The sequence below is a fragment of the Sceloporus occidentalis genome, unplaced genomic scaffold, assembly GCF_023333645.1.
Source record: "Sceloporus occidentalis isolate IW3139 unplaced genomic scaffold, rSceOcc1.0.p SCAF_8, whole genome shotgun sequence".
Taxonomy (NCBI): domain Eukaryota; kingdom Metazoa; phylum Chordata; class Lepidosauria; order Squamata; family Phrynosomatidae; genus Sceloporus; species Sceloporus occidentalis.
Genome location: NW_028316988.1, coordinates 12,875,837 through 12,897,868, shown reverse-complemented (window position 1 = coordinate 12,897,868; position 22,032 = coordinate 12,875,837). Strand labels below are relative to the sequence as shown.

Below are 22,032 nucleotides of genomic sequence, written 5' to 3'. Positions count from 1 at the left end.
GCCATCCTTGGGAAGGTAAACAGGTGGCCTTCCAGCCGTGAGCCCCAAACTTTGAAAGCAACTTAAGTGGTGACAGTGGGGATTTTGGATTATGAACCCCAAATGTGCAATTCCATGTCTCTCCAAATCTGCTGATGAATCCCTCTAAAGAAAAGCTGGAAAGATTCACAATTGTAATCGTGGGAGTTCATACAGTTGCAGGACTGGCGTTGAAGCATGTAGTCGGGTGAGAGTGAGTTGCCTAACAAACCATCTGCAAACAGTCCTGCCCATTTAATGCCAGGTCTTGAAAACAGAGAAAAGGGAGATGTTGGCCTCTCCTCTATCTTCTTGTCCTCCTAAAGAAACTCTTGAACACATTTGGGGTGGAAAGTGTTGCCTGCAGCAGTCCGCTCATAAACCTGAAGAGGACAAGAGACACAGGTGAATAAGGCAACTATGCAGCCTACTTCATCGTCCATCAAATGACCCTAATTCTGGCACCATCCAGATGTTTTGGAGTACACATCCCATGAGCCTTGGCCAGCATGGTCTGGGATGGTGGAAGTTTTCATCCAAAACTTCTGGAGGATGCTGGAGTGGAGAAGGCTGATTTAAGGGTTGTCCAGTCTGTGCTCAGTTGAAAAGGAAAGACCCATAAGAAGGAGGAATAGCACCTCTTAAATTTGGCACATGGACAGCTGTCAGAGTAACATGGTTTTCCCTACTATGGGGCCATTCTTTTAGCTAGGGAACTGTTTTTCTGGAGAACACATATTGAACTGCTCCTCCTTTTTGTGGTGTGAAAACCAACCCCTATTCTCTCCATGTTATTTCTGCCTCCGGTACCAAATTACTTGTTAGAGAAGTAATGCCCCAGAACACGTCTACATTGTTAACCAAATCTTTTATCATTTCCTCTGTCTGCAGTGATATTTGTTAGCTACGCTGAGCCCTCTCTGTTTATTTTATTTCCTTTTCATTGTGGAAAGCAGGGTAAAAATCGAATCTACAGATCGGTAAATAGGTAAGTGGCCACAGCCCACCCTCTGGAAGCCGTGGGCTGTCGAAACAAGGAGTTTTTCAAAATTTCAATGCGGGAATGGGGAGGTGGGGGGTTCCTTTTTCTCTTTTCTTTTTCGGCCTGCCGCTGCAGCGCCTCAGAATGGCTTCCTCCCTATCCTGTCAGGTGCCCAGCTGTGGAGATGAGAAGGCACATGTTGCTATGCGCGGCTTAGCAACATGCAAGGTGTATTCAAAGTGGATAATGAAATTATCGCAAGGGAAACAATGAAGAGACACTCAAAGAGGTATGGGGGGGAGCGATCGCCTTCTTTGCCAAGATGGGGGCCAAGACGCTCCTTATTGTCTGTGCAAATATGTGACAGCATCCATTCTCTTCCCACCCCAAAGACCCTTCTCTGGGGGCCTCGCTTAGCCACATAATGGGGTGTAATGAATATTGACAGAAGATCATACCTCCATAAAGGCTGCCAGAAACTCATTAAGAGGGGGAGGTGTGCATGTGTGTGTTTGTGGCGAGGAACATGTGGCCTCCTTGTAGAGTGAATGAAGTCCAAAAGCTTTGAGGGGAGGGAGAGAGAAAAGAGAGGCACCTTCCCAATGCAAACAAACAGAGGCCACCTTGTATTGTCCCCTGCTCCCATTTAATAATAGCCCGGCTTTTCCACTGCTGGGGCACATGTGCAGCAAGAGGCCGAGATCCTACGTCGAGGTGATGGAGCGTTAAATTTACGCTCACACAATGGTTGCACAGTGCTGCCTTGTTAGTGAAATGCGACACTGCACAACCAATGCACACCCATACGCAATGTGCACCCATGTGCAATTTGGATGTGAAATGTGCACCCATGTATAACAGGCATGTGAAATAGTCAGCCACACGCAATGGATGCATGCAGTGTACATCCCTGTGCAATGGGCATCAAATGCAATGGGTGTGTGAAATGCACACTCATATGTAATGGGCCATGCAATGTGCACATATGTGCAATTTGGATATGCATTATGCACCCATGGGTAACAGGCATGTGCAATGCTCAACCATGTGAAACAGATGTGTGTACTGTACACCCAGTTGCAATGGGCATCAAGTGCAATGGGTATGTGAAAAACACACACGTACAATGTGCCTCATGTGCAATGGGTGCATGCAATGCACACCCATGTGTATTGGTTGTTCAATGTACATGCACAATGTGCAAGCGTGCATGAATGGCACCACATGGAGAACTCTGCTTCTACAAACTTGAACTGAATGTGAACTTGCGACACAAGACAAAACCGCTTGCCTAAGAGAGTCTTAAGAGAATGTGTAAGACACCACCAGGATTCTGATCACGAAATGCGAATCCTGTTGTGGTTTCCTAAATATTATTTCAAAATATGTCCCCGTTTGGGACCAAGAGAGGAATAAATCAGCCTTTATTTTCTCTCTGGGTCGATAAGCCTGTTCTCATTTTATGACCGTGACGGTATTAACTCTGTAATCACTTTTTAAAAAGCCACACAATCCCCTGGAACTGTTTTGAATGCAAATGTTATGTCTGTTCTTGGACGCCACCTTGGGCTATCTGTGGGGATGGAATGAAAGGGGGAAAACTCTTAGAAATAAATAAATGGATGCAGCAGGGAGGAACCCCTATTTAGGGAGCATAAAACAATTTGTGAGAAGATGGGAGCTTTGTTGTATGAGAGCGATGGTGGGTCAGAGACCCCTGAGTACACCCAGCACCTGTGTCTCCATTTTCCCTTTCCTCCTATGTTTGGTCTCTCTCTGTGTGTGTGTGTGTGTGTGTGTTTGGTCCTTTCCTTTCCTCTCCTCTGCCCCCAATCTTGGCACAAAAGGGAGAAGGTACTGAAAGGATGTAGAAAAGGCTGTATCAAAGCAACCCCCCCCCCCCAACATCTCCCTGGGGAATCAGGTCTTCTCACTTATGTTTGGTTTCCCATCTGGCCAAAGGCACCACGCCTCTTGGGCTGGAGCTCACAAAATGCCCTGGCATGACTGCTTGTCCAGTACTGATATGGTATCTCAGCCCCTTCTTTTATAGATAGATAGATAGATAGATAGATAGATAGATAGATAGATAGATAGATATAAAATAAGTCGTTTGAAGAGGTAACATTTGCATCTTGCCTGTCAGGGATTCACAAACAGCCTCAGAGAGGTGAAGCACTGAGAAAGTCAATGGTGCCTCTGGGTGTACGCAAAGTATTGAGGCCCAGTTACCAGAAATGAAGTCCCAGTCCCTTCTGAGCTCCTGATTTGTGTGTGTGAGAGAGATTTCTGCCTTGTTCCTTTTGCATGGCTTATTTGACAACCCAACCTGGCTGCCTTGGCATTGGCTGGCCTGAATAGAGAAGATCAGGGCTGAAATAAGAGGAGACAGACAGTCCTCCCAACGTTGGTGAGCCAAATTCTCAGACTGAGTAAAAAGACAAGAGATGCAGTGCCTGGCTGGAAAACAGTTTGGTTTTTCATCAGCAGGAAAGGCCCAAATGCAAGAGTACAGATGCCTCAGTTGGGTCGGCTGGCCTTTTGGAAACTCTGGCTCAATGCCTGATGAATACCTTGCACTCTTTTGAGTCCACTGACCCAATGGGAGGCCAATCCAAGAGGAAGTCAGCCCCATCCAACTTTTCCCTGCAAAGACCTCTCCTCCTCTTCTCTGTTCTATGGTGCCAGAAACCATCTGGCTGCGGGGGAGGAAGATAAGACACCAAAACATCCCAAAGGAGCCAGAGATGTAGGTATCTGCCTGCCTTCACCAGCCCCAGTCGGCCAGCTTGGCTCCCTTGCTTACAGCCTCTGAGGCTCCTAAATTCTGGGGGACATTTTCTGTGCCACATCAGGAAGGAAGGAAGGAAGGAAGAAAGGGAGGGAAAGAGAAAGGAAGGGAATAATGGAGGGAGGAAAGGAAAGGGAGATGGGAGGGAAGAGAAAAGAAGGGAAGGGAAGGATGGAGGAAAGAAGGAGTAAAGGAAGGGAAAATGAAGGGAAAGAAGGAGGGAAGGGAGGAAAGAAGGAAGGGAGGAAGGAAGGGAAAGGAAGGCAGGTAAAGAAAAAGAGCAGGGAAAGGGATATATATGTGCAAACTTACAGCACTCTATAAATAAATGTTAATACTACTACTACTACTACTAATAATAATAATATGAAGAGAAAAGGGGAGAAGGAGACAGAAAAGAAAGAGAAAGAACAAAGGGATGACGTTAAAAAAGAAGGGCAGAAGGGAGCAGCTGGAATGACTCAACCGAGTCACCCCCTGCAAATAAGAGAGATGGATAGTAGAAAGAAAAAGACAGAAGGAGGACCAAGAGAGAGAAGAAAGGAGAGAAATGTGGCTGAAGAGCAGTTTGGGAAACAGTCCTCCCCTCATCATTTTTCACAGTTGGCTGGGCTGGAGGAACATAGGATTCTTCCTCCCAGATTCAGGCCCTTCTCCAACTCCAAAGCTCTTTCTTAAGAAAGAAAAGGAAAACCTAGTGGGACAAAATCCTTCAGAAACCAAGAAGGGAAAAAACCTTACCTGAGGATTTGAAAGCTGTCAGTTGCACAGCCTGAAAGGAGAGAAGACTTTATGAATGGAACAGCAAAGATTTACAACACATACAGAGGCTTCTTCTGTGACAGACAGACAACCTTAAAGCCTACACCAAAGTCCATAGCTAGACAGAGCCATGAAGTTTGAAACTTGAACGAGAACTCAACAGGAATTTAATAGAATCATAGACTCTTAGAGCTGGAAGGCACCACAAAGCCTAGATCTTCAGGAATACACAGCTAATGCAATCCTGAAAGGAGCCCAGCCAGAGGAGGTTTGCCATTGCCTTCCCCTAAGGCTGAGAGAGTATGACTTGCCCAAGGTCACCCAGTGGGATTTTATATGGCTGTGGGGAATTGTACCCTGGCCTCCAGAGTCTTGAAACCAAGAAAACCCCATGATAGGCTCGCCTTATGGTTGCCATAAGTCAGAAATGACTTGGAGACACACAACAACAGCCGTTGTATTTGCAAAAATGCATACAGAGTGAGTTCATCAGCTGAACTCTTTGCACTGGGACAGATTCAGAGAGGAACCTGAATCTGGCTCTTCTCTTCTTGCAAGTTCTTCAGGGTAGGCCTCTTCCACACTATTAGCAAGCCTCCTCAGACTCCGCAGCCCTCTGTTTCTCTCTCAGCCCTTTCCGTCCAAACAACGGGAACATTCAGCGTCCTTGGCATTCAAAACTCAGCGCCAGTGCTGCCTTGCCCCGGAGAAATTAATCTTTTTAGCCCGAGCCTAAGACGGCAGGGCCTGGTAGCTTAGCAATGACGTGGATCCCATCAACTCACACCTGGACACACCTGACCAGCATTTCGCTTCTCCTGTTACCTGCTTGGCACCATCCGCCAGGGCAGATGGTTGGGCTCCAAAGCAAACCTGAAGCACACGCTACCCTGGCCTGCAGATACCTGGCATCCTGTTCTTCAGATTATTCTTGTTATTATTATTTTTCAATGAGGATGTTTATTTGGCTACTGGTGCCCTTGGAGATCAAACGGTTGGAACATGGCATAATCCTTTGTCCTTTCATTTTCTTTCCCAACACATGGCAGAAATGTAATCAATTAAAAAAAGAGAGATTTGGACAGCTTCCCAAAATGACTCATTGAGATGTTCAGCTTCTTGACTGCAGCCATTGATGCCAACGACAGTCAGGTTGGGCAGGCAGCTTAACAGGGCGCAAGGGTGGCCTTCTTGGAGGGAGGCAGGCTATAGAAAGAAATGCTAACCTTTTCGATAATACTCTTGGCAGACATGTTTGGTGAAAAATCCATTTGCCTAATCCCCCGTCCATTTTGGTGACTCTACCCCACTTTATTCATAAATAATATTTTTGGCGTGCAGAAAACCACATTTATTTTGTCCACAATATCTTCTTTTCAGAACAAAAATGCTGAGTTTCATGCAGGAAAGTGAACCCAAAGGGAGGAACTACCTACCGGCCTGTCCGGCGACATGATCGCTGAAAGCCCCATTGGAATTTTGGCCCCGAAATTCCCTGAGTGGTGAGGAAAGGAGCGTATCAGCGGAAATGTGAGTGAAACAAAATGGGAAACTCAAAAGCAGGCTTAACTCTTCTCTGGTAACACATGCAACCCTCCCTCCATACCATACCTTTGTGGCCAACGTTCTTCCCTGTGGCATCCTTTGCTGTAGCTGGAGGGGCTGAGTTCTCTGGGGTGGAAGGGTTGCATTTGCCCATCTCCCAGGAGGTGTTTCTGGGACTCGACAGATAATTGATGGGATGGGAGCAGTTCTGAAATGACATCAGGTTATGCTTAGGGTTAATCCTAACCCTAAACCTAACCTTGCTGCTCCTCAGCAGCTGCCTGAAAGGGTCAGAGTTTGCAAAAGTGACCAGAATGACAGGGACCAGACTGAGGAGGACCTACCGTGAATGAGAGTGCCTTCTTCTTCTCCTTCATGCGCTGGATGGCATTACGGACCTAAGAGTCAAGCATGGGGACATGAGACTGAGCCTCTCCTTCTACCTCCATCCTCACAAATCAAGCAGTAAAAGAAGTTCAATGGGGCGGGGATTAATTGTTTCGAGATCTAAACTTAGAAAGCTTAGGGTTTTTTGGGCCCACAACTACCAGAATCCTCTTGGGAGGTTCTAGTCCAAAAAAGTAACTTGTCATAAGCTGTTCTCTGGAGGTATTCCAAGCATAGCTAGATGACCGCTGTAGTCCTGCATCACACATCATGGCCCCAGCTTCTTCTTCTTGTGTGCCTTTAAGTTGTTTCCAACTTATGCCAACCCTATCAAGGGATTTCCTTGGCACATTTTGTTCAGAGGAGGTTTGCCATTGCTTTCCCCTTAGGCTGAGAGAATATAACTTGCCCAAAGTCACCCAATGGGTTTCTATATCTGAGCATTAATTTGGATCCTGGTCTCCCAGAGTCCTAATCCAACAAACAAACCTCTACCCTACACTCATTTCAATATGGTGACTCTCTCCTAGGATTTTGTTGGCAGGGTTTTTTAGGAGCAGGTCTACCACTGAGGCTGAGAGAGTGTGACTTGCTCAAACCCATCCAGTGGGTTTCCCTGGTTGAGCAGGGATTTGAATCCAGAGTCAAACCATGACACCACGCTGGCTCTCATGCTGCAACCGGCTTTGGATCTGTCAACATTTTTGAACCAAGGCTGCAATGAGACCAGTGTGTGGCCCACTTGTGGCCAGCGATTGATCATCTCCCTGCTCAACTGGCTTGTTGCACATCTTTCTCTTTCAAACTACAACAGCACCCAGGGCCCTGATGGGAAGAACCTCTCCCAGAATCCCCTCCCCAGACTCTGATGATGGAGATTTCATGGCCCAGACCTGTACAAGCTCATTTGCAAAGCCTTAAGGACTAGAAACTTGGGGCTTGATGAGATGAACTCTTTATGATGTTTCAAGCTCTGACTTACCTCGCTGTTGTAGATTGCATAGACCAGGAATATGTAGAGACCCTATATTTTAAAAAAGAGCGATGATATACATATAAATATCACAAATTTGAAACCCTATAGTGCAGCATGATCACTTTGTGGCACTGCATGGCATTGGCGGAAAGCTGGATCTGTACTCTTTCCAGAATCACTTGGGTGTGATATTTATTTATTTATTGAATGCATACCCTTCCTTTCACCCAAGATGAGATTCAAGGCAGCTTTTTGTGGTTATTGTTGTTAACTGCGCTCGAACTGACTTTGACTCATGGTGATCCAGTGAATAAGACACCTCCAATGCTTTTGTACAAATAATGGAAAGGGTGCCATCTTGGTCTTTGCCTGAGATGGCAAAAAGGCTTGGGAGTTGGAATGGCCCCATTTGTCCAAACCATTGTCAGTTTGCAAAATGCAGCCCAGTGACGACTTCACGAGAAGAAGTTTTAGTTTGAACAGAAAACCCAACAAGACGGGGGAAATGGGTTTGCTCATTTTACAAAATGATTGCCATTTTGTAATAAAAAACCCCACACTCATTTGGGAAGAAGAAAAAATAGAAAGCTCTCTACCCTCCTCCTGCCTGTAACGCAACTCAAATAGCATTCCTGGGATGGAAGAGAAATAAAAATGGACCGGAAAGGCTGCTATCTAGAGGCCTAAACTGGTCAATGCAGTCCACTACTCAACATGCAATCCATACACATTTACAGCAATCTGGTCTCATTTTAAGTGTAGTGGCTGCATCCTATGCAGTCCTGGGATTTGTAGTTTGGGGAAGCACAAGAGCTCTTTGGCAGAGAATTAACTAGCCTGCAAAATTACAAATCCCAGGATTCTGTAGGAGGCCATTCAAGTGGGAACAAAGATCTCAAAGTGTACAGTGAGAAAGAGAGCCGCACAAACTCTTATCCATTAGTCCAAATGTCCTTCTGCCTGTTTATTCATTTGTGTCAACTACATTTCCCTCAGTTCCAAGAGAGGTTCAAAACCACTTGGGATCTGGCTAAATGTTTGCAAACAGGGACTATGGACAGCAGGACAAATGTTATTCTAAGCACTCCCTCCATGACCCCAAATTTTGCCAGGGAGGATGGGTTGAAGGCACCTCTCTCCTAATTACGTTTTCTCAACCCTAAATTACTGTATTGGAGAGACAGCTCTGGATTTACACCCATCTCTTGCACACTCCTCTTAGACAGAGCTCAAGGTATATTTTGTCTAAGATCCCCCTTTGACCTTCTTCCGCTTCTTCCCCTGCCACTATTGTAAAACTTTGAAACTGAAATTCTCATTGAAGCTACCTCCCAGGCCAGAATCCCCCAACCATTATAGTCCCAGGTAGCTAAGGGATTCTGATAGCACCCATCTAACTTTTCCATAGGAAGAAAGGAAGAAGGAAAGAGAAACATTAAATTTGGGTGGGTGGGTGGGTGGTACACAGTCTCCGCTGAACACTACTCACCTGGAGGGAGTTCAGCACAATGAAGATGTAGGCCCAGGTGATGCTGAGGTGGACTAGGACCCCACAGACCCAGGTGAGACCAAGGACCGGGAGCAACACCAGGACGGGCTTTGCAGTTGCCCTAAGCAAGGGTTTCAGGATTTAGGGAGAGAAACCAGGAAGGAAAAGATAAACCACACCACTAACTTAATCACAACTTGATCCAAAATCCAGCAAGTCTGTCTTTGCCAATAGCTTTAGAAAATTTATGTGTCTGGATTACAACTCCCAGAATTCCCTAGATTCTAGTCTAGTCTTTGGTACACCTAAAATTCACAGTGCAATCCCTTGGGAGTTACTGTGACACAGGTCAAGATTATTTTTATTGGTTCTATGCTGGCCTTTTTTTAATTTAAAAAAAGATCTCAACTGCTATCTTAAATTCAGCACGTTCAATTTGTTTTGCATAAAGGCCCTCCTTTTTGCAATATGCCTGTTCCAAAGCTCATATCTAAGATTATGACTTATCTAAAAATGTGGGGTTTTCTGACGCCTGGCTTGCTTTTTTTTTTTACTTGCGCAAAAACTGAGATTCATAGGGCAGAGACAAGAGCTATGCAAAAAAAGAGACAGCAAGTTTGGCCCTCCTCTAAACATCTTGAAAACCCCTCCAAGAAAGTGGCGGAAGGGGTGTGTGTGTCTAAATGTGGGGATAACCACATCCCCCATTTTATATGACCCCAAGGCTGGAATGCCCTGTCATGGTATGTGGAGGCATGTGAAGATATGACCTCGAAATCCTGGTGCTGCAGCCAACAGGATATTTTGCATAGTGCAAAACTATTTTGTTTTTGTTTTTTGCATTTAAAAGTTCTGATATTTCTTTATTGTAACTGAAAAACTGGACATAATCAGTGATGTTGCAATAAGACACACACAGAGAGAAAGGCACAACATTGGGAAAATAAAACCATGCAACTGCAATTTACCAGACTCCTTCCCGGGTACCCCTGTCCTCTGTTTCAAAACTCAAGTCAGGCCCCAAAATAAGGAAGTCCGTGATACCCCCAGGCCCAGGAAAATGCCTCTTACCCATTTCCCCCAGTCACCCCACAGATGTCACCCTGCCCTCCAACCAACGTCCATCTTCAACTCTGCAAATTCAGCCGCATTTATTTATGCAACTAGTGGAACAGTGTGTGTCTGCCGGGTGCCAAACGGCGCCAAAGTAACAGCAACAGGAGACTCCCAGCCCAGTCAGCCTTATCAGGGTTTGGGGGGGAAGGTCTCAGGAACAATGAACAAAGCAGAGATGGTTAAAAGAGGAGCAAAGATTCCAAAATGGAAGCTAAAAGGGATTCCAAGATGGAGCCCAAAAGAGATCCTAACATGGATGCCGAAAGAGATTCCACATTGGAGGTGGGAGCTGTTGCTTCAGACAGCATGTTGTTCGGTGGTTGGACAAAAGTGTAAATTAGAACATCTCTGGGTGATGGCGAAGCAGTCCAGCAGCATGGAAATTTGATTTTAAATATTCTCTGCTAAAGGGCAGACTTCAATCTAAATGACTGCATGGAGAGCAGAGGAAGGGTACCCGTGCGTGTTTGCTTTCTCTCACCAGATCTGGATGCCAATCTGCTTTTCCAAGCTGCTGTTGGGAGTCAGCATCCTTGACCGCCTCCGTGCGCTGGAAACGGTCACCACGACCACCCGGAAAAGGACAAAGGTGTTCACCTGGGAGGAATTGAGGCAAGAGGCAAGGGAGAGCTTGGAAGTGTGCCCCCCCTGGGGATTCTGGGAGTTGTAGTCCAAAAAAACAAATAAAGGACATTGTTTGCAAGCTCTGACTCAGGAGCAGAAATGGGGGATGTGTCTCTGCAAGGAATATGGGACTACTACAAAGGCAAAGCCTTTAGGGAAGGGCTGCAAAGCAGTGGGCACAGCATATGCTTTTTGTGCTGGAGGATCCCCTAATCAATACAGATAATCAATACCTATATTCTCCTTCATTTTTTTTTTACTGGCTGAAGGTTTATGGGAGTTTTGTAGTCCAATAAGAAAAGAAAAATACTCTCACCCTGTGCCTATTTGCACAAACAAACATAAACACCCATTTCTGACCCATCTTCCTCTTCCTTTTGTCTGGCCAAAAGTTTTGACTGGAGGGATTTAGGCACTTACCGTCAGGACAAAAAGGACCGGTCCAACAAAGGCCCAGATGATGTCCGTCTGCACATTTAACCAACAGTGGTTGTCGGCCACGTACTTGTTGAACGATGTGGCCAAGGTCACACCGACAATTACAATGGGAAGCCCTGAGGGATGACAACAAAAGAGGGTTGGGAAAGTCCAGTCTTGGGGTGGCATATAGTCTCCACTGTGCCATCACTGGCTGTCTGGATGTGCAGCTAAAACTGAATAAAGTGAAACAGAAAGCCAGTCTGGCTCTTTCTGGCTCTGAATATTCCCCAAATATTTGAATATTCAGGAGACAAACCCCATCCGGTGATGTAGTAAAACTTCATCCTCCGGTCCTCGCTCATGTTCACGGCCACCACTTTGCTCCACAGCAGAAGACCTTCCACCAGCATCCAGGCAAAAGCTGCCATGAAGAAGAGGTGCAGGAAGGCTGTGACAGCAAAACACACTCCCTGCAAGGTGGGACAGGAGGAGAAGGAGAGGTCAGTGCCAGAGTTGCTTTGTCAAGAAGTTGCTTTGCCAAGGACCAGAGGAGTTGTGGGTTTCTCAGCATGTCTCCTCTCTGGTCAAACAGGCAAAGGCAGGGTAGATGTGGAAGGTGCCATCGTCATTCTGCCACAATTTCCTCCATTTTTCCTACCTGGTTGGTTTTGGCCAATTCGCTAAACATCAGCAAGGCCTCCGCAGCTGCCAAGGCAAAGATCAGGTTTTTGTGCACCGTGGTCCGCTCGCTCTTGGGGACGCTGCGTGAAGGAATATATTTATTTAATTTTATCTCTCACATTTCTCCCAAAGTGGGATCACAATGGGAATGAAAACAAAATGGGAAGAATGAGCAGTCCCCGTTCCCCCATTCATCCCAATCCTCCCTCCTACAACTATCTAATCTAGCATCCCAGGAGGGCTGGGAAAGATGGGATTCTCAATCACTTTGCCAGCAACACAGAAGTCCATTCATAAAGAAGAGTGCATGGGGGAATGGCTGATTCTTCAGCATCTGTGTCATTTTGGAGGACTAGCACCTTCTGAAGCAGTTTGTTGTACTCTGCTGAAGTTCACAAAATGGAATTGACTGCCCCAGGAACAGACTCTGCATCATTAAAATGGTTTTCTTTTAAGCAGAGCCTGGATGGACTTCATTGAGAGACATTGCAGCAACAGCTTTCTTGCCTAAGTAGTGGGCAGGGCTGCATGACCTTTGGGTTACCCCTCCAATTCCTATCCCAGGACTTTGCCTCCTTGCAGTCTTACCCGACAGCCAAGAAGAGGACAAAGGTGACAATCAGGGCACAGAAGGAAACACCGCAGCCAACAAAAGTCAAGGTCTTCAAGATCGACTCCTCCTCTGCGTTCCTCTGCTCCAACATAGAGACAATGCCTGTTAAGGTTGAGATGGGCTGGAAGCCCTCAAAGGCCACAAGCCTTTGGTCCTATTCCAAAGTCCTTTCGAAAACAAGTATTTCAGGCCAGGCCTGTGCCTCCCACCAATATTCTGCAAATGCCCTCAAAATCATCCTAGAAGAAGGTTTGCATCCCTCTTCATCGAGGGTTTTGCCTTTCTCACCTGCACCTCATAGACCTGAAGTAGGACAGCAAAGTTGGTGGTGTGGTTGCAAAAGCAGGCAGTGAATTCTGAGTGGGAATTTATGACTGAGCAGCCTGCAGTGGACCAGCCTCCATGGCCTCCTTCCAGGCTAGAAAAATGGAGAGAAAGACAGAAAAACCACTTTAATCCAAGCTGCAGAGCAGACGAGAAGAAAGGAGGAAAATGAGATGCAAGATGGAACCCCAGTCACCCCAAAAGGTTTGCTGCTTAAGTGCCTCAACCAGAGTCCTATGGGACAAATCATATCCCATTGCTGAGACCACATTACAGACACTAATACTAATACTAATACTAATAATATCAAGGCCCTGCCACAAAAGAGGGGGCATTTGGAAAACAGGCTGGTTGATGCATGACGAATTTCAAGCAGAGGATGAGCAAACCTGCATCTTGTGTCAGAAAATATTTACGGCCAGAGAGACGCAGCCTGCCTTCCACCCCATTGTAATTTTCCAAATGCGTCTCCAGTGTCCCAGCCTGGAGGCATAATTCAAGGATTGGGGGGAAATAGTTCTAAGAAAGGTCAGGCGCTGTCAAATAACTCGGCTGAAGAGACCCTCCCCAGCAAGGACAGCTCGCCCTTAAAGAGTTTGTAGTGTAAGAATAAACACATCACTGTCTTTCAAGCCCTGGCATGGGAATGAGTTACTGACTAGACTGCTTGACCCATAGCAGCCTTAAGAGGAACTCCCCCTCCCATGGTGCTTGCCAAAGGGGTTGGACTACAGCTCCTAGCATCCTTAGAGTAGGGAGCACTGGGTTGGGAGAACAGAGAACTGAAAAGTGAAGGAATTTATAGAAGGAAAAGATCTGTCCAGATTCGTTGTCCCCACTAGAGCATCAAAAGAGTAGTTTTCTGGACAGCTCCTAGAAATCAGCCAGGTCCATCGGGGGATTCTGGGAGCTGCAGTCTAAAAAATTAACAACCCTAACCTCTGAATCTGTCCAAATCCAGTTTGATTCTTGATTTGAGAAGATCGACTGAAATGAATGGACTTGTTAGTCACTGGCTATGTAGGTCTTATTGATGTCAATTACTCTAGCGGGGTGAGAAGCCAAACGTGGATGTAGCCATTTGCGTTCTAACTCAGCTGGGTTACAAGTCTTGCCCAACCGCCCTCCTGTCCTTGCAAAATGTGGCAGAGAGGGAAAGCCTCTTGCCTTGGCTGCTCACCTTCTACTGAAGTTCCAGAAAGCGCAGATGGGAACAACAAGCTGGTCTGGAAGAGCCTGGTGGTTGGAAGGAATGAAAAAGAGAGAAAGACAGAGTGTGCAAACATCACGGAGAAGAAAACAACCAGTTTGAAATGCTGGCCATTGGCAACTTCTATGTCAGTGGGGCAATGAATCCACTCCATATATTTGTTCAAGCTCCGAGGGAGCTAGCCATTGATCTGAATACAATTTGCCCATAGAGGAGATCTCCTTTACCATTAGGGCTCAAAACCAGAACTGATTCACCAGTCCATTTATGTGAACCACCACTGGTCCACAACTGGCACAAAACTGCCTTCCCAAGTTATGGGATTTCCAATCCTGGGAAATTTGATATGAGTGCTAGTCTACAATCTCAAATGATGAGCCCCATGGGAGAAAAAGAGAATCTCTAACCCATGTTCCACAGTGTTCCCTCTGTAGGACACCCATCCGCCAGAGTATTGCCATGTCCCTTCACTTCATTCCAATAGCTTTACCTGGGTCTCATGCCGGAGACTGTAACGCACAGAGGTGCTGAGTTCCTCATAGTCACTGACCAGAGAGGAGGAGATGATAGAAGAGCTCACCTGGGTGCTCAAATATCTGGGAAGGAATAAAAGTACATGTTCACTTCAGTGTGCAAACATGTTTTTTCAGACATGGGTATGTGAAACCATGGGTTCTGCTACCAGGGATATGTGGCCTAGTACTGTATTACAGCCTGACAAAACAGATGGGCAGGACTTCCCAACAAGTGCCAATGGACCAAAGGATTCAATGAGGTTGAGGAGAAGAAAATGCCGACTCTGACCATAACTTACAGTTTTCATGGCAAGATTTCTTCAGAGGAGATTTGTCAGGGCCTTCTCCTGAGGCTGAGAGTGGCACTTGGCCAAGATCATCCATGGCTAAGCAGGGATTCGAACCTTGATCTCCCAGTGTCCTAGTCTGATACACAAACCACTATACCACACAAGTAGTTCTCACTGCAACTGCTTGATCTCATCTCTCCCCCAAAACCAAGACTGAGAGCCTACTCTGTGCTGTTTTTTTAGTATTCAGCTAAACTACTAAGCATTAAGAATGAATTGCATAAACTTTAGTATTACTAGTGATTTAGACTCTTTCCCAAACTGTCCCCTCCCATCCTTGTGATATGAATATGAATAATATTAACACTCTATGTTTCTAAATGGTCCAAAAGCCCATGTTTCTTGGACATGCCAATCCAAGAAGTGCCACCACCATCTAGCGTCCAAGCAAGGAAACTGCACTGCCTTCTTTGGATGAGCCAGTCTGTATGTGTGTGTGAGGCTAAGCTTTAAAAAGTTACTTGTTTGGGTTGTAACTCCTGGAGTGCTCCTGGTGCTACTGGGCATGGAGGGATATGGTCCCAAAAGTCAATATTGTCAGGCAGGACTGAATGGGAAAAGCATGGTTTCGTTCAGCTCCATGATGCTCTCAGCTGTTTACCTCCGGCCTCCATCGGACACAGCTGCATCCTCAAACACAGCACTGCCACCAGCCAAAAGACGTTGAAGGGATCCGTACCTGTACCAGGTGTTTGTTAGGGTGACTTGGTTCAGGCCTGAAAAAGGAACAAGAGCCAGTGTTTCCTCACTGTTACCAGTTACATGGGGCAAAGACCAAGGGTGTGTGGGTCAAATTCTTCCCCACAATTTGTGGTGCAGCAGGAAATTTTGAAGACAACTCATTGCTACTGTTTGCAGAGCCAGGTCTGCAAGAGTCTTAAAATGCCGGCAGCTTTATGGATCCATGCAAATAAACCAATCCAAGCACTTTCCTCTCCACTATGAACAGGTCTTTTGTAAACGTAACAGCTCAGAATTGCACATTCAAAACCAAGCCAATTCTTTATTTCTTTGCTTTATAACACGGGCTGATGACAACGGTATAATGCTGCAAGGAAAATCTATTCTCCATCCTTGCATGCCCACAACGACTGTGAGGACTGTAGATAAGCCTGGAGTGAATGAGTGACAGGTGATGTTATTTTCCCTGCTAAAGAAAAAAACCCGGTGGAGGGTGACCCCAAAGACCCCTGGCTCCACTATCACTCTGTCACAACTACTGCTATTGGCATGGTTCAATTTTTGTCATCCAATTTGAATGCATTTTTCCAAATATCAACAAAAGAGCACAAATAAAAGTAGTTTTGTGACACATTTGGGGCATGGAATCCAGGTCAAAGGGGAGGAATGGTTATGGGTACAACCACTAGGCATTACTTCTCCTCTCCTCTACCTCTCACTCTCAGCCTCTCCACTTCCTCTGCTGGAACCTCAATCCAGTCAGGCTTCTCTTGGAGTTGGTTCAACATCACATACGCTGCCCGTCCCAATGCTGGTGTGCCAAGCTCCATGCGTCGCACTTCTACACCTGAAGAACATAGAATAAAGGTATGTCTGTGGGTGGGTGGTTCTGTAGATATCAGAAAATCCACAGCCCTTTTTATATGAGGGACACCATTTTACTATGCCATTGTATTGAATGGGACTGGAACATCCATAGGTTTGGTATCCACAGGGGGTCCAGGAACCAAATACCAAGGGCCCACTATATTTTTTTTTCAGGGGCCACAGCAGGAGGATGTGTGCATGGCCCCCCAGGTCCCCAAGGGGCAAATGCATCCCCCTCAACCATTGGCATTTGCCACTTTAGTAGCAATGGCATATGGTACTTTTAAATGCCCTGGCAACCAATCAAGACCAAACCACCCCAAAATATGTGTGCATATGTTGTCACTAGACAAAGTCATCCCCCAGGTCAGTTCCTGTGAAGGATGCAATGAATCTTAAAGGTAATGGGGTGGAGTGATAGTGCAGACAAGGTCAATGTCCCTCTTTTCTCCTTGAACCCCTCAAACTGGGTCCGATCCCGAGCGTCCCAGGGCCTTGCTGCAACTCACCAATATTCTTATTCTGGAAGGTGACTTTTGGCTTATCTGCACTTAAGAGTTGGTGGAAGGTGGATGCCATCTTGTCCACGTTTTCAACAACTGTCATGGGTCCACCGATGATCTAGGAAAGTATGTGAATAATTGAATGAAGTCTAAGCAGCAGACATGCCTCTCCCCCCCCTCCCCCCCTCCTTGTCCCAATGCTATGATTCTGTGGTTTTTACCGGCTTTATCTCAGACCATTCCTTGGAGTTTTGTTCCTCCAGGATCATCCCAGCAACTTTCACATAGTGCCAGCCCAACTGCTCTAGCATCTCCAACTGTTCTGGCTCCTCAACTTCCACAGAGGAGACTGAGACCTCTTTCAATAACTGGAAGACACCCAGGAGGCCGCCTGCATCTAGAGGAGGAGGTTCTGCATCTGACAGGACTGAGTCCACCACCTTGAGAATACTGGCGGCTGCCGAAATATTCAGACCTTGGATGTCAGCTTGGAAAATGTTTGCAGGGATCTGCAAAAGAAAGAAGCCCTAGGTTACAGCATCCAGTATGTTCCCAGGTGCTAGTGATGACGTTCAGTGCTTTGGAAGGAAGAAGGAGGATCTGTCCCTTCATAAACTGCATCATAACACAGCGCACACATGTTGCACAAAGAATCATCAGGGCAAATTCAAAGAACAATCCATGTAAATGCAATGAATAACCCAGAGCTTGGAAAAACTATTCTTGTGGGCTACAACTTCCAAATTCCTCCCCATTAAGCATAGCTACTGGATGCTATAGTTCCACCCACTAAAAAAAGATCTTTTCCAAGTCCTGGAATAAAATGCAAATGCAAAGAATGCTTTGTGAAAAGAACTTATGTTTAAAGAATGCATATTTAAAATAATAATACAAACAGCAACAATAATAGTAGTTCCAAGGAAATTTTGTCTGGTTGAAGAATTGACATTCAAACAGATAATATTCATGGAAGCCACACAACCAGGTGAGTGTTCAGGCTAAAGCCCAGGACAGACTAACTGTGCATGTCCCTCCCACTTTGACATAGCACCACAAGCTCCTCCCAACTGAGATACAGTCTCTTAGACTCACCACTGTTGCATTTGCTCGCATGTTAACCTGAGCGATGAGCGGAGGGACAGATTGCGACTGCATTTCCTTCAGTCGGAAATAAAGATCTAGGGAGGAAACCAACAGGCATGGAAACATGGGTCTTCTTGGTGCAGAACCCTTGGTGCCATGTTTGTCAAGATACGCTTGCTAAATTTAAGTTACTGTTTTTCCAAATTGGCATCTATCTTTATAAATGAGCATGTGCAAAATGCATGCCTCTTTTTGGATTTGGTGCTATATTTTCTCTCAGTGACCTCTAAGTGATTCCTCTCCCTGGACAAATGGGAAGGAAACCCTTCTAGTCCAAGGGCCACACTGAGCTACAGAAAAGTTCTTGAAGGCCACATTCCACTGGCAGACAAAGCCAAAGGCAATCTGCTACAACCTGGCACTTGCTAGAAGTATTGGGCTGCAGCTCCCAGCATCCTCAGACAGAATCACTATATGCCAGGGTGATGGAAGGTGCTGTCCACCACTTCTGGAGGGAAGCCATAAGAATTACTTGGATGCCCAGTCTTTGGCCATCACCGGACTTCAACTCCCAGAACCTCCAGCCAGTGTGGCCAATGTTCAAGGATTCTGGGAGCTGATGTCCAAACCATCTGAGAACCTCTGGCCTAGGTGAGACTCCTTATGTGAAAGGTACAATTGACCCATTCCAATGACCATACCCTTCTGGTAGTGGCAGATGAAGGGCTGAGGCTGAAGGCAGGAGATGGAGCTGATGCTTCCGTGGGTGACCTCAAGCGCTCGACATTCTTCCATGGGTCCTGCAGATACAAAATGGCTAGTTTGTTGGACTAAACAACTGGCAACATGCTTCCTGTCTGGGAGCCCCGTCCCTCTCCATACCATTCATGTGTTGCTGGGATGTCATGCAATGTTTCTGAGCATCCCAACTGCTGGTGGGAAGGGAACGTGTTGAAAGGGAATGTTGACAAACATTACAGATCAGATATCCAGATGTGTGGACTCCAATTCCCATCAACTCCCAAACTTATTATGGGAACTGCGGCAACACATGTGGAGGGCAGCAGGTTGGGATGGAAACCAGTCTAGATCCCAATGATAGAAAATCGAGGCATGTAGATTAATACCTTCCTTATGGGCCACTGCCAGACAACTAATACAAGCACAACCCAAGAGAGGTTTACCTGGACAAGTGAGCTGCACCATGGCTTGCTTGACAGTCGCTTCAACCTCAAGGATATCCCGGCTCCAGCCAAACACCAGCCCTTCGGTGATGGGGACACATGAGCGGACTTTCTCCACCTGCTCCCTGCTGAGGACACGCTGCCAAATTTGGAGGCCGGTGAGGTTCCCGCTGAAGGACTCCTTCTCTTTGAAAGCCCCACCGAGGGAGTCCTGATCTTGCCCGATAATGAAGGTACCGTGCCCACTGATGGCATGGGAGGCTGACAGCCCCACAGATGAGGCCTTCTCCTTTCCGTCGGCATAAATCGCCCACGTTCCATTACGCTGCTGCCACGTGACGCAGAAGTGGTGCCATCCTCTGTCAGCATGGAAGACCGGCAAGTACGGGGAATGGTGTCCGTGGAAGATGAGGGCAAAGCGGACAAAGCCATCCTCATCCATGAAACCCCGCAGCTGGAATTCGTTGATGAAGGCTGGCACTGCGTAGGAGAAGATGGTGGAGATCTCTGTGGCCTGGCGATCCCACTGGATGTGGGCACAGGCACTCACGGCCAACATGGCTGGAAAAGTGGCCAAGACTTTCACAAACTTGGTGTCCGTTTTATTTTGGAACATCAAGATGGGCATCAAATGAATTCCTAAGAGAATGAAGAATGTCAAAGAAATGAATGTCAAAGAAGGGCAGAATAAAATGTGATGATAATGAGAATGACAAAGAGGACAAACTTCACTTCAGGGAACTACCAGAGTGCAGAAACCAGCCAGCTGAAAGCGGTCCCTTCATTACTCACGCCTGTGTCTTGGCTTCTGCAGGTACGCTTCTTCATCCTTTAACCAGATGGCATCCTGGATTTGGTGAGAGTGCAGCTTTTTGCCAAGATATGCCAGCTCACCATCCCAGGTCTCTGAGAGCAGCTGAGCAAAACGTTGCCGGCAGTATCCATCTGCGCGCCACCAGTCCAGAGCCAAAGAGACATATTCGTACACATCTCCTAATCTCTCGATGATCAGAGGGTCAGGACCAGATCCTGTGAAGGAAAACCAAGGGGAAGAAGGAGGTATGGAAGCATCCACCACAGGAGCAGGATTGTCCCAAATATTCTGCCATCTGAGATGAAACAGCAAACAGCATCCTCCACCCATCCAAGAAAAGTGCATAGCACTCAAAGCGAGCCAAACTATTTTGCTCCAAAAGCCAGAAAATGCCACAAACTCTGATGTCAAAAGGGAAAACAAGAAAATAAAATAGTGAACTATTTTGCTGCCTTTTTGTGCCATCCAAAATTCGCTGCCCAAAGTGAGATTCCAACCTAAAAGGGCCACAGAAAAGCTCTCTTGTGCCACTCGCTAGCTGGCCACCTTCGCCCTCCCTTTTCTGGTGCTCCGAACCCTATGCAACTATGGTGACAAAACTTTATGCTCTACCAGTTTCAAATGGGATCTTGGCCCAAAGCGTGCCTCCAGCCGGGCACCCGCAGCCCAAGAAGGAAACAAAAACTGGCAGAAAAGGAAGCATCTATAAAGCCATAGGAGCTAGTATCATCTAGCCATTTGAGGGTTGGACTATAACTCTAGAGACTAGGGTTTGATTCCTTGCTCTGTGATGGAAACCCACCTTGGGCAAGTCACACGCTCTCAGCCTCAAGGGAAGGCAATGGCAAAACCTCCCCTGAACAAAACTTGCCAAGAAAGCCCCATGATACGTTTGTCTTAGGGTCGCCCTAAGAAATCAGGAATGACTTGAAGGCATGCAACAACATGAAGTCATCGGCGTTCTTTTGCCATTTTGCAAGGCAAGCAAGCAACAAAGCGTTGGCATTTCAACATGTCAAAGCGCAGGTTTGGATCACTAACCTTTTGCAGTTTGATTTTCCACAGGTATCGTGAAGGCCAATGTGTTGCCAATCTGCAAAGGAAATTCAGCAAACGTTATTTTCTCTTCTCAGCTTGGAGCCCAGCTTTTCTTACTCATGGAGCTAACATTCACAATTTTGTTCCCACATCAAGCAAACTTACCAGAAAGCCAAGGAGCAAAAAGATTTGCACCCAGGGTCCACAGACCATGATCAGTTGGTGGACTTGCATTCTCTGTGCAAAGGAAAGAGAGAAATGCATTACTTGCACTTGCTGTTTGTGTACGGAAGTTACTCTGAAGGAAAGTTACTCAGGAAAAGGAGAAATTGAAGCTTTCTCTGTGGCAGCATCTCTTGCCTCCATTGAAGCAAAATGGATGAATTCGAAGGGCAATCCAGAGGCAAGGGACCCAAGTCCAGAGGGACCAGATGTCCTCACTGCAGGGGAGGACATGTCCCCCAAAATGTCAGACAAAGGTAGGTTGTTACCAAAACAAAAGCTATAAAATGCTGACAGAAATAGAAAGCCATCCTTCTCAGTCCTGCTCCAAATGAAAGACATTTAGGGATTCCTCCTGGACAGATCCTTGAAATGTAGCAGGACCTGCCCTGGCAAAGGAGGATGCCAAGGCAGGTGCCTAGCCTGGTTAGGGGATGATGGGAGTTGTAGTCCGGAGGGGGGGAGAGGTAGATCTTCAGAGCTGTGTGGTCCCTGAGAGAAGTTGGAGTTCTGCAAGGGGGTTGTTTGGGACGTCTCCGTCTCCAGCTTGCCCCTGGGGTCCAGAAAGCCCAGCCCAACGCCCAGCCTTGGCAAAGCACTCGGAGCCCTCCCTGGCCCTCCTCACCTCTCCTCCTGGGAAGGAGCTCCGTGGCCTCCTGGGGAAGGGATGGAGGCAGGCAGGCAGGCTGTTGCCTTCCAAGTGGGGCGGCTCACCCTGCCCTCCTCCCTGCCCTGGGTCCTGGCCCACAGAGCCAAGCCCACCCCCTTCCCATGCCAACCTGAAGATGTGCCAGTCTCGGTGGGCACCTTGCCTGGAGCAGGAGGAAAGAAAGGGGG

General features: G+C 46.8%; 1 protein-coding gene across 1 annotated transcript; it reads right to left on the bottom strand.

Annotated features, from left to right (window-relative positions):
- Positions 1-249: 249 nt before the first annotated feature.
- ADGRD2 (adhesion G protein-coupled receptor D2) lies at positions 250-21,186 on the bottom strand. Its single transcript, XM_089536835.1, has 25 exons — positions 21,139-21,186; positions 20,977-21,028; positions 19,914-20,150; positions 19,122-19,760; positions 18,639-18,737; positions 17,947-18,032; positions 17,076-17,363; positions 16,861-16,972; positions 16,197-16,331; positions 15,405-15,519; positions 14,429-14,534; positions 13,909-13,964; positions 12,693-12,822; positions 12,380-12,483; positions 11,769-11,871; positions 11,427-11,580; positions 11,111-11,244; positions 10,548-10,663; positions 8,951-9,071; positions 7,468-7,509; positions 6,443-6,496; positions 6,165-6,306; positions 5,990-6,048; positions 4,533-4,563; positions 250-401 (listed from the first exon to the last, which is right to left on the bottom strand). The coding sequence occupies exons 1-25, from the start codon at positions 21,184-21,186 to the stop codon at positions 394-396; spliced, it is 3,171 nt and encodes a 1,056-aa protein (XP_089392961.1). The 3' UTR covers positions 250-393.
- Between the last annotated feature and the right edge of the window lie 846 nt (positions 21,187-22,032).